This window comes from Panthera pardus, unplaced genomic scaffold (assembly GCF_024362965.1).
Source record: "Panthera pardus isolate Hobbes unplaced genomic scaffold, ASM2436296v1 HiC_scaffold_3, whole genome shotgun sequence".
Taxonomy (NCBI): domain Eukaryota; kingdom Metazoa; phylum Chordata; class Mammalia; order Carnivora; family Felidae; genus Panthera; species Panthera pardus.
Window position 1 is genome coordinate 34,008,608 of NW_026526876.1, and position 12,664 is coordinate 34,021,271.

The 12,664-nt window shown below is 45.3% G+C and overlaps 2 protein-coding genes and 1 long non-coding RNA gene across 3 annotated transcripts in view; 2 read left to right on the plus strand and 1 right to left on the minus strand.

Moving 5' to 3' along the window:
• The window catches only part of LOC109260931 (uncharacterized), a 70,680-nt gene that overhangs the window by 47,208 nt on the left and 10,808 nt on the right, over positions 1 to 12,664 (minus strand). The gene's annotated exons all lie outside the window — the stretch shown is intronic.
• LOC128774326 (keratin-associated protein 4-2-like) lies at positions 292 to 1,097 on the plus strand. Its single transcript, XM_053893481.1, has one exon. It carries the CDS (start codon positions 310 to 312, stop codon positions 949 to 951), a length of 642 nt encoding a protein of 213 aa, XP_053749456.1. The 5' UTR covers positions 292 to 309; the 3' UTR covers positions 952 to 1,097.
• On the plus strand, positions 11,443 to 12,451 carry LOC109260914 (keratin-associated protein 4-2-like). Its single transcript, XM_053893484.1, has one exon. It carries the CDS (start codon positions 11,483 to 11,485, stop codon positions 12,077 to 12,079), a length of 597 nt encoding a protein of 198 aa, XP_053749459.1. The 5' UTR covers positions 11,443 to 11,482; the 3' UTR covers positions 12,080 to 12,451.

Below are 12,664 nucleotides of genomic sequence, written 5' to 3' on the forward strand. Positions count from 1 at the left end.
CCTACCTGCTAGGGGATACAGGAGGGAGAGTACGAAATGTAATTGCAAATGCCACCTATCACAAGACAGCCCACGGTGGAGGAAGATGAGGAGAAAGTGGTCAGGAAGATGCCAGTGGGTGTGAATCAGGAGGAAACACAGACCAGATAGAATTCATCACATCCATAAAAGAAATTTTGTTTCCCACAAGTTTAAACCATTACATGCACAAACATTATTGTGTAATCTGATAATTAGTTAATATTAGGTAAACAAACACAAGGAAGATGTGTTGACAACTCACCATGGACGGGCAGTATATAAGAGGCCATGGCACGAGGAGACGTCAGACTCAAGCCCCTCACTCTCCTGGAAACCATCCCAGAACCTCCACCCTCTGACACCATGGTCAACTCCTGTTGTGGCTCCGTCTGCTCTGACCAGGGCTGTGGCCAGGAGACTTGTTGCCGCCCCAGCTGCTGCCAGACCACCTGCTGCAGGACCACCTGCTGTCGCCCCAGCTGCTGTGGCTCCAGCTGCTGCCAGCCTTGCTGCCGCCCCACCTGCTGCCAGACCACCTGCTGCAGGACCACTTGCTGCCGCCCCAGCTGCTGTGGTTCCAGCTGCTGTGGTTCCAGCTGCTGCCGCCCCAGCTGCTGCATCTCTAGCTGCTGCCGGCCCTGCTGTGGGGGTTCCAGCTGCTGTGGCTCCAGCTGCTGCCAGCCTTGCTGCCGCCCCACCTGCTGCCAGACCACCTGCTGCAGGACCACCTGCTGCCGCCCCACCTGCTGTGTGTCCAGCTGCTGCCGCCCCTGCTGTGGGGGTTCCAGCTGCTGTGGCTCTAATTGCTGTGGCTCCAGCTGCTGCCAGCCTTGCTGCCGCCCCACCTGCTGCCAGACCACCTGCTGCCGGACCACCTGCTGCCGCCCCACCTGCTGTGTGTCCAGCTGCTGCCGCCCCAGCTGTTGCTAGACCCCCTGCCACCACCCACCAACCTGCTCTAGTGGCTCTTGCTGCTGCTGAGTGCCCTGACCTGCACCCTGCTGTTTACATCAGCCAATCTCCTTCGTGTCGTCCAACTGGGAGCTGAATCATGTGAGGCCAACTGTAAAACCTCAGTTCCCGGTGATTTTTCAACTGGTTGGCCTTGGAATATACCACCCCACCGCCCCATTCCCTCCCACCTCTTTCTTATGATGTCCATCCCAAGTCAGTACAAAGGTTGTATTTTCCCTGATATACGATAACATATCATCCCAACTGATGTATCTGTTACTGCCAGATGTTCTGTATGCAGATGTTTCTATATAGCAAATAAATCTTAACTTCCCAGGCATTAAATATAAAGAATCGTGTCTCATTCTTTTTTCCTTCGTGAATGGTCACCCTTAGCTGCCAGGTCTTCTAATTCTCTGCACAAAGAGGAGATCATAGCAGGCCATTTCAGGATTTTCACTTCTATCACCTCAGTCCTTCCCACACTAACAGTGTAGGATGGTGGCTTACACAAGCGCCTGGAACTCTCTGCGGAGGGCTCAGTCTACGTGAAGGAGCAGATCGCAAAGGACACAACAGGGATGGCACGTGCCTGGGAGAAGCGTTCAAACGGTGGCCAGTAGTTGGTGCATAAGTGCTCTAGCCTCTATCCCCTCTAGTGGGACATGTGAGACCAGAGGGCCTCAGTAGCACTGAACGAACCCCCGATGCTCACAGGACTCACCTGCTGTTGAAATCAACCTGGACTGGTTCCTACCCTTCCCTGGATCACTTCACAGTATCCCTAGAGCACTACTTGGGACCACCTCCCAGACAATCTACTTGGTCTCAAACCTCTGTTTTGAGCTCCGACCCTGCGGTCGACCTGACACCAGTGTTCCAAGTCTCAGTAACAGTGCCTTCAAACATTTCCCTATGATATGAACGGTCACTGGGTGACACCGTGGGCTCTTGACCTTATTCTCCGCTGAACCACTGAATCTTTTCATAGGATGCTGTTGCTTCTCACAGTTTGTGCACACTTGGTTTTAGACTTCCTGTGTCCAATTCCTGAAAGATCATGTATCCCGAGGGACTGCAGACACTCCCACGAATAAAACAGCTCACCATGTTAGGAAGTGTCTCTCTCAAGGAGGCTATGCTTGAGGCGGACCGCACCAAACTGTGATTCTCACGTTGCATTCAAAACACCAGAGCCGACAACGGGTATTCCTGCATAAGTACTGCAGAAGGAAGGAGGTGCTCTCAGGAGACCCAGTGTAAAGCAGAGTCACCACAGGGTAGTAAAAGAAGCTAAGGCAAAGGGTGCTTTCAGTTCAACTCACCCCCGTATTCTGACCCACACATGAGGGGTGTGTACTGGGCCACGGACTCGCTCATCTTAGTGGAAAAAGCGGTTGGGCCTTTGTGCTCCTACGTCACCTATCGCTACCTGTCAACATCCTTTGGTGAGTGGAAAGGATGGAGAGGAAGAACTCCAGGTGGCCCCCACCCCAGAGCCTGAGACAGTTACCTGCAGATAGTGCGTGGTCAGTGTGAACCACGTGTAGCCCACACTCGCACTACCTTGTGGATGAGGGCATGTATGGCAAAGAGAATCAGAATGGGATATCGTATACCTACTCCTGGTTCTGCCCGTATCTATGCATTTCTCTCAGTAACCTTGCTCCAGGTCGTTTGCCACAGTTTCTATCAAAACCTAGAAGATGAGAGTTAGTGGGCAGCTTCTGCGCTCCTTTAGCTGACTTGCCTGGTAAAGTGACCATGGTCTCCATTCCTGAGAGTTCTGAACCCATGGTTCCTGTGTCCTCTTCAGACTACAACTACTTGTCCATCTGCAGTGAATGTCGGGAATAGGAATACCATGAATGTCCCTGTAGATCGCCTAAACATGTAATATGCTAAACATATTCCTTGTGGCTCCCATAGCTCCTATGTCTAGGCACTAGAAGTCCAAAAGGATAAGGTGGCAGCCGGAGGTTAATTCCACACAGAACTTTACCATGTCCCTTCCAGGTAGCTTTCCTGTCTTAGAGCCGAGACCTCTAGATGTTCACAGCCTACGATTATGGTAGAAGGTGGCACAAATTCCCCCCAGTGGATCACTGTGATGAAGGTAGTGAGGAACCTTCTCCTTTAACTCTGACATTAGATCAAGGTGTTTAAATAGGAACCATGAATGATTGTACATATCCAGTAGTGAGTTCAGCTCAGATCTCCTCCGACAGCCTGCAAACACATGAGTATTCCTGTTTCTGCTGAACCAATGGCCATAGATTCCTTGAGAAAGGATGAAAGATATTCTATGCTATATACCTGTGCAGCCCTTCATTCTAGACGACTGGCCTCTTCATTTCTAGCTTAATGGTTTCTAGGTCTACTAATAGCCTGACTCTGCAAACTCTGCCAGGGATCATGACTTTCCATTGGTTCATGGTCTCAGCCTTTGTTCTTTTATTCTTGTTCCTTTAATTGCATGCACACACTTATACACACACACACACACACACACACACACACACACACACACACTCTTCTATAAAGGTGTATCTGAGTTGGCTAACTATATCCTATATGAGGGACATCATGCTTTATTACCATATTGATAGACCCCTGAGGGTCACATATCATTCTGCCCCCTTTGTCATTCCAACATTGTTGGCAATCACATAATTATACCCACATTACTTCCTACAATAAGTCCTGCACATGACTCAGTCATTCAGAGCTATGACCATCCCCATTCTTCCTAGGGAGCACAGTTTGGTCACAGTATTCCCTACCACAACCTCTAACATTAGACCATAGGCACTCCTCTCCCAAGATGCTGCTGACACCGGTACTTGATGATTCCCTAATAGTGTGGTAAAGAGAGTGCCCCAGACCCTCCTAGGGAATGGCTGCTTGGCTTTGTGACCTTATGACTATATCCATTTCAGCATTTCTATTTCTTGGCACCTTTCGATGCCTCCCTTCTCACCTGTGTGTGCTGTGGTCCTAGATAAATCTATACTGGTTACCTACCGTTATATAACATTACCCCCACATTTAGCAGCTTATAGTGACATTTATTTTCTCTATTTCTGAGGATCCAAATCCAGGTATGGCCCACCCAGACTCTCCATTTCATAGGGTTTCACATGGCTGCACTCAAGGTGCTGGCTAGCACTGGGGTCTCATCTGAAGTCTCGCCTGGGGAAGACTCTACTTCCAACTACATTTATGTGGCAGGACTCAGATCCTTAAGGGCCACAGGAGGGAGGCCCTCGCTTCCTTGCTGGTTGTTGAATGGAGACTATGCTCAGTTCTTTGCTGCAAGGATCTCGCACGTAGGACCTGGCTTCATCAAAGCCAGTGAGAGAGAGAAAGAGTTGGCATTAAGATGAAAGTCACAATCTTTTGTAACTCAATCACTTGATGTTGTCATCTCCTGTTGATACGCAGTTTACTTGAGGGGTGGGAATTACATGAGACCATGAACTCCAAGAGGTGGAAAACATTGGACCTTCTTGGAAGCTACCTACCCAAACTCTTCCATAATATTGAGTAAAAAAGTTACACTTAGGGGCGCCTGGGTGGCTTGGTCGGTTGAGTGTCCGACTTCGGCTCAGGTCATGATCTCACAGTCCGTGAGTTCGAGCCCCGCGTCGGGCTCTGTGCTGACAGCTCAGAGCTTGGAGCCTGTTTCAGATACTGTGTCTCCCTCTTTCTGTGACCCTCCCCCGTTCATGCTCTGTTTCTCTCTGTCTCAAAAATAAATAAAAACTTTAAAAAAAAAAGTTACACTTACAGTAAGATTTCATTCATATAAAAATTCAGAAAGATGCGAAATAAAACTGTATCATATAGGGATGCCTACATAGGTAATGAAACTGCAAGAAAAATAAATGAAAAGATTACTTGAAAAATCGGCATAATAATCATCTGTAGGGTGGAAAAATGTTCGTGGTCAAGAAAAGGCATAGAAGAGCCTTCTTAGTAGTAACAGGGTTCTATTTCTTGACTCAAGATTTTGATATGTGGATGTTTGCTCTATAACTATTTTTTTAATGTTTACTTATTTTTGAGGGAGCGAGAGAGAGAGCACGAGCAGGGGAGGGGCAGGAGAGGGAGACACAGAATCGGATGCAGGCTCCAGGCTCTGAGCTGTCAGCACAGAGGCCGACATGGGGCTCGAACCCACAGAATGCATAGCGGACGCTCAACCAACTGAGCCACCCAGGCGCCCCTATAACCATTTTTTATCATGTACATGTACTTTGTACGCTTTACACCATATGTGCATTTTTTTTCATTGTAAAAATGCAATATTAGGGTGTTGTTAGTCAAATGAATGCTTCCATGGCGTCTTCACAAGAAAAAGTATTCATATGTTAATATGTGAGCTGGCTCCTCCATGGAAAAATACAATATATAACAGTTGTTTTTTCTAATAGGATTTGAGAAGTGGTAAGCTTTCTTCTATTTCTCATTTTTCACGGTGAGATCCACTGACATTTACCAGTGGGTAAGAGATTTAGAAAGGTTTACAAAGAGGTTGCATTTGCCAGTGGGTCACAGATGGGCTCTTTTTTAAAAAACAATTTTTATTTAATTTATTTTTTTTTTTATTTACATCCAAGTTAGTTAGCAGATAGTGTAACAGTGATTTCAGGAGTAGATTCCTTAATGTCCCTTGCCCATTTAGCCCATCCCCCCTCCCTCAACCCCTCCACTAACCCTCTCTTTGTTCTCTCTTTGTTCTCCATATTTATGAGTCTCTTATGTTTTTGTCCCCCTCCCTGTTTTCATATTTTTCTTCCCTTCCATTATGTTCATCTGTTTTGTATCTTAAAGTCCTCAATATGAGTGAAGTCATGTAATATTTGTCTTTCTCTGACTTGCTAGTTTTGCTTAGCATAATACCCTCTAGTTCCATCCACATAGTTGCAAATGGGAAGATTCCATTCTTTTTGATTGCCGAGTAATACTCCATTGTGGATATATGTGTGTGTGTGTGTGTATATATATATATGTATGTATATATATATACGTATATGTATATATATACATACGTGTATATATATACATATATATATATACATACGTGTATATATATACATATACGTATATATATATATGTACATATATATATATACGTATATATGTACATATACATATATATAAACGTTAGGGTGCATATGTCCCTTCGAAACAGCCCACCTGTATCCCTTGGGTAAATACCTAGTAGTGCAATTGCTGGGTCGTGGGGTAGTTGTACTTTTAATTTGTTGAGGAACCTCCATACTGTTTTCCAGAGTGGCTGCACCAGTTTGCATTCCCACCAGCAGTGCAAAAGAGATCCTCTTTCTCCACATCCTCGCCAACATCTGTTTTTGCCCGAGTCGTTAATGTTAGCCATTCTGATAGGTGTGAGGTGGTATCTCATGGTGGTTTTGATTCGTATTTCCCAGATGTCTTCTTTGGAGAAGTGTCTGTTCATGCCTTTTGCCCATTTCTTCACTGGATTATTTGTTTTGGGGGTGTTGAGTTTGATAAGTTCTTTATAGATTTTGGATACTAACCCTTTATCTGATATGTCGTTTGCAAATATCTTCTCCCATTCCGTGGGTTGCCTGTTAGTTTTGCTGATTGTTTCCTTTGTTGTGCAGAAACTTTTATTTTGATGAGGTCCCAGTAGTTCATTTTTGCTTTTGTCTCCCTTGCCTCCAGGGACATGCTGAGTAAGAAGCTGCTGTGGCCAAGGTCAAAGAGGTTTTTGCCTGCTTTCTCTTTGAGGATTTTGATGGCTTCCTGTCTTACATTTAGGCCTTTCATCCATTTTGAGAGTATTGTTGTGGATGGTGTAAGAAAGTGGTCCAGGTTCGTGTTTCTGCATGTCGCTGCCCAGTTTTCTCAGCACCACTTGCTGAAGAGACTGTCTTTATTCCATTGGATATTCTTTCCTGCTTTGTCAAAGATTAGTTGGCCATAAGTTTGTGGATCCCTTTCTGGGTTCTCTATTGTGCTCCACTGACCTGAGTGTCTGTTTTTGTGCCATACTGTCTTGATGATTACAGCTTTGTAATGCAGCTTGATGTCCAGAATTGTGATGTCTCCTGCATTGGGTTTCTTCTTCAAGAATGCTTTGGCTATTTGGGGTCTTTTCTGGTTCTACACAAATTTTAGGATTGTTTGTTCTACCTCTGTGAAGAATGCTGGTGTTAGTTTGATAGGGATTGCATTGAATATGTAGGCTGCTTTGGGCAGTATTGACCTTTTAACAATATTTGTTCTTCCTATCCAGGAGCATGGAATATTTTTCCTTTTTTGGGTTTGTCTTCTTCAATTTCTTTCATAAGCTTTCTATAGTTTTCAGTGTATAGATTTTTCACTTCTTTGGTTAGATTTATTCCTAGGTATCTTATGGTTTTGGGTGCAATTGTAAACAGCATCGATTCCTTGATTTCTCTTTCTGTTGCTTCTCTTTCTGTTGTTGGTGTATAGGAATGCAACCGATTTCTGTGCATTGATTTTATATCCTGCAACTTTGCTGAATTCATGAATCAGTTCTAGCAGTTTCTGGTGGAATCTTTTGGGTTTTCCATATAGAGTATCATGTCATCTGCGAAGAGTGAAAGTTTGACTCCCTCCTGGCCGATTTGGATGCCTTTTATTTCTTTGTGTTGTCTGACTGCTGAGGCTAAGACTTCCAATACTATGTTGAATAACAGTGGTGAGAGTGGACATCCCTGTCGTGTTCCTGACCTTACGGGGAAAGCTCTCAGTTTTTCCCCACTGAGGATGATATTAGTGTTGGGTTGTTCATATATGGCTTTTATGACCTCGAGGTATGATCCTTCTGCCCCTACTTTCTTGAGGGTTTTTATCAAGAAAGGACGCTGTATCTTGTCACATGCTTTCTCTGCATCTATTGAGAGGATCATACGGTTCTTGAACTCTCTTCCATTGATGTGATGAATCACGTTGATTGTTTTGCAGATATTGAACCAGCCCTGCATCCCAGGTATAAATCCCACTTGGGCGAGGTGAAGAATTTTTTTTTAAGTATTATTGGATCCAGTTGGCTAATATCTTGAGGATTTTTGCATCCATGTTCATCAGGGAAATTGGTCTATAGTTCCCCTTTTTAATGGGGTTGGTTTTGGAATCAAGGTAATGCTGGCTTCATAGAAAGGGTATGAAAGTTTTCCTTTCATTTCTATTTTTTTGGAACAGCTTCAAGAGAATAGGTATGAACTCTTCCTTAAATGTTTGGTAGAAGTCCCCTGGAAAGCCATCTGGCTCTGGACTCTTGTGTTTTGGGACATTTTTGACTACTAATTCGATTTCTTTACTGGTTATGGGTCTGTTCAAATTTTCTACTTCTTGATGGGCTCTTAAATGTCTATGCTTTCCTTCTAACTCTAGCTCAGTACCAAGGGACAGATCCTCGTCCAACTATTGGACGTATTCTCTGCTCTTCAGACGATGTGGTATGGCCTGAATTTTTTCACAACAAATCTGCCAAAATGTAAAGTAAAAATACCACCTACTCTTACTTAAACACATGGGAATATGTTGCTCTTAAGCTAAAAGAATGCCTTTTATAATGGGTTTATTCTGTTTGCCATGCGGAGATGAATTACCAGTACTTACTTGGCCATGTCTTGGCCTCCTTAAGCACTTCCTCTTACGTGGCCAGGAACCCAGCTTTCAGAGTGCAGCCAGAAATGGAAGTCAAGGCTGGTTGTCTACAAAGTAGTGACATGTAGACCTATATTTTGACATCAGGGATCGTACTGGTTTCTTGTTTCTTTTCCCTCTGTAGATGAATTTTATAGTTTCTATAGATCTAGGATCTGCCATGGAAACAGCGAAGGGCCACCCACTCATTGCCGAGTCTCAGATTTCCTCCCTCCCTCCCTCCCTCCCTCCCTCCTTCCTTCCTTCCTTCCTTCCTTCCTTCCTCCCTTTCTTCTCCCTCCCTCTCTTTTTCTTTCTTTTTCTTTCTCTTTCTTTCTTTCTTTCTTTTTCTTTCTTTCTTTCTTTCCTTCTTTCCTTTTCTTTTCTTTTCTTTTGTTTTCTTTTCTTTCTTTTCTTTCATCCAAGTTAGTGAACATACAGGGTAGTAATGGTTTCAGCAAAAGAAGTTAGTGATTCCTCACTTACATACAACACCCAGTGCCCATCCGAACAAGTGCCCTCCCCAATGCCATCACCCACTTAGCCCATTCCCCCACGCAAGCCCCTCCAGGGATCCTTAGTTAGTTCTCTGCCCTTAACAGTCTCTGTCTCTAGAGAGGGAGGCAAAGCCTAAGAGAGTCCTAAATACAGAGAACAAACCGAGGGTCAGTGGGGTGGGGAAAATGGGTGATGGGCACAGAGGAGGCACCCAGTGGGACAAGCACCAAGTGCTGCATGCAAGTGACAAACCAAGGGAATCAACTCCCAAAGCCAAGAAAGACCATGCTGCACACACTGCATATGTGCATTTTAAATAATATGAAAGACTTTTTTAAAAATTTAGGGCGCACTGAAATGCATCTCTATTTAAGATTAAAAATGAAAGATGGGCTTAAGGAATGCCTGGTTACCCTACCATGACATACATTGGAAACAGTTAGGATAAGTCTTGATACTTCTCTCGTATAGCACAAAATGAACCACTAATATATGCACCAATGTTAGTGATTCGCATAGGCATAGGCATGTTAATGGTGCCAAACAGAGGAGAAATAACATATTCTCTAGAAACAGTATATATGCTAGAGATATATACTACATATCATCTATTCAAAGGTCTAGATCAAAACTAATCTATAGTGAAAAATACATGAAAACAGTGATTGCCTCTATGGTTGTTCAGACTTTAGTAAGGGACAAGTGGGGACTTTCTGCCATAATGGAAATGTTCTACTGAGAGATGTGGGGATTACATGGACCTGCTTCTGTGTATCATAACTCATCACTATGGATGAGTACACTTAGGATAAACAGATTCAAATGTGTGTAAATGCCTTCTATGTTGTGAAATAAATCACAAAATGTAAACAAGAAACAGTGACTAAGTAATTTATTTATGAGTAACTCTATGGTTTTACCAAACTGTCTTCTTGGCTGATTTGCCTCAAACACAATTCTTCTAGTTAAATCATACTCCTGCGAACTCCTTTGATGGTTCTTTCAATACTACATTGCAGTTATCTGTAAGTGTGTTCATGGTGGGGCTTCTCAGTAGCTTGTGGATTTCCGGGGAGGAAACCCTAAACGGTATATAGAACATCAATAACTGGCAATGTGTGTATCTCGGATTAGCCATTCAACAAGTCGGCTTTAAAAGCACGCAGGAACTACACAGAGGCACCTCCTCAGATCTTAAAGGACCAGGACAAAGGAACAGGCCTCTAAGTGTCATCCTGGGGCCTTCAGCATCATCTGGGTACTTGTCAGAAATGCCAAATTTCACCCCACACCCCTAGCGCCATATTCAGAACTTCTGAGATTTGTCGCACCATATCTTATGAGCCCTTCAGATACTTGCTGCATGCTCAAGTTGGACTATTAGTAAATGGGGAATAAGTATAAAGACCAACTGTGTAACTTGACTACACTAAAATCCATTCACACTTTAAATGGATCCAAACAAACGCGCACTCTAGAATTCCCAGCTACGGAGATAAGATCTGAGGAGAGTGCATTCTGATTCTTCAACTTTTTTTTTCTCCATTGAAGAATATTCTTAATTAAGAATGAGATAAGAATTCGTAAAGGCTGTGTCTTCCACAATCTAAAGACCTTCCAGAGAAATGTAATGCAAAAATACATGACGGCAATGATAACACTCAATGAACTACAAATCGTGGCAGTGATGGGAACCATGCACCTAATTGTCTGCCGTGGCTTTGGGGTAGAGAACGTGATCCAAAGGTAGAAACATTAAAGTTAGAAACAAGAAAACCCATTCCAGTGGCAGAGTTACCAACATCACGTGTTCATATACAGTGACTCCCTTCCTCATTAAAACTGACCCATAAAATAGGACCTTTTCCTCTTGTCCCATGCCACCTCCACAGTATGCAGATGGGGTTCCCTCCCACTGACCATTGGAAGAAATGCACAATCCAAAACAGGTTTGCCTTAACCCCTTGCTGCTAAGGGTGTAGGAGAGGAAAACAAGAAATGTAATTGCAAATGCCACCTACCACATGACAGCCTGCTGTGGAGGAAGAAGAGGAGATTGGTCCAGAGGATGCCAGCGGGTGTAGGTCAGGAGGAAAGCAGACCACACAGAGTTTCTCACATCCAACAAGAAAATCTCTTTCCCATCAGTTTAAACTAGTACATAGACACACATTATTCTGTAATCTGACAGTTACTTAAATATTAGGTAAACAAACACGAGGAAGATGTGTTGACAAATCACCCGGTACGAGCAGTATATAAGAGGCCAGGGCACAAGGAGACTTCCAAAGTCCAGCCCCTCACTCTCCTGGAAACCAGCCCAGAACCTCCACCCGCTGACACCATGGTCAACTCCTGTTGTGGTTCCAGCTGCTGTGGCTCCAGCTGCTGCCAGCCTTGCTGCCGCCCCACCTGCTGCCAGACCACCTGCTGCAGGACCACCTGCTGCCGGCCCACTTGCTGTGTGTCCAGCTGCTGCCGCCCCTCCTGCTGTGGCTCCAGCTGCTGTGGCTCTAATTGCTGTGGCTCCAGCTGCTGCAGGCCCAGCTGCTGCATCTCTAGCTGCTGCCGCCCCACCTGCTGCCAGACCACCTGCTGCAGAACCACCTGCTGCCGCCCCAGCTGCTGCATCTCTAGCTGCTGCCGGCCCTGCTGTGGGGGTTCCAGCTGCTGTGGCTCCAGCTGCTGCCAGCCTTGCTGCCACCCCATCTGCTGCAGGACCACCTGCTGCAGGACCACCTGCTGCCGCCCCACCTGCTGTGTGTCCAGCTGCTGCCGCCCCTGCTGTGGGGGTTCCAGCTGCTGTGGCTCTAATTGCTGTGGCTCCAGCTGCTGCCAGCCTTGCTGCCGCCCCACCTGCTGCCAGACCACCTGCTGCCGGACCACCTGCTGCCGCCCCACCTGCTGTGTGTCCAGCTGCTGCCGCCCCAGCTGTTGCTAGACCGTCTGCCACCACCCACCAACCTGCTCTAGTGGCTCTTGCTGCTGCTGAGTGCCCTGACCTGCACCCTGCTGTTTTCATCAGCCAATCTCCTTCATGTCGTCCAACTGGGAGCTGAATCATGTGAGGCCAACTGTAAAACCTCAGTTCCCGGTGATTTTTCAACTGGTTGGCCTTGGAATATACCACCCCACCGCCCAATTCCCTCCCACCTCTTTCTTATGATGTCCATCCCAAGTCAGTACAAAGGTTGTATTTTCCCTGATATACGATAACATATCATCCCAACTGATGTATCTGTTACTGCCAGATGTTCTGTATGGAGATGTTTCTATATAGCAAATAAATCTTAACTTCCCAGGCATTAAATATAAAGAATCGTGTCTCATTCTTTTTTCCTTCGTGAATGGTCACCCTTAGCTGCCAGGTCTTCTAATTCTCTGCACAAAGAGGAGATCATAGCAGGCCATTTCAGGATTTTCACTTCTATCACCTCAGTCCTTCCCACACTAACAGTGTAGGATGGTGGCTTACAGCAAGCGCCTGGAACTCTCTGCGGAGGGCTCAGTCTATGTGAAGGAGCAG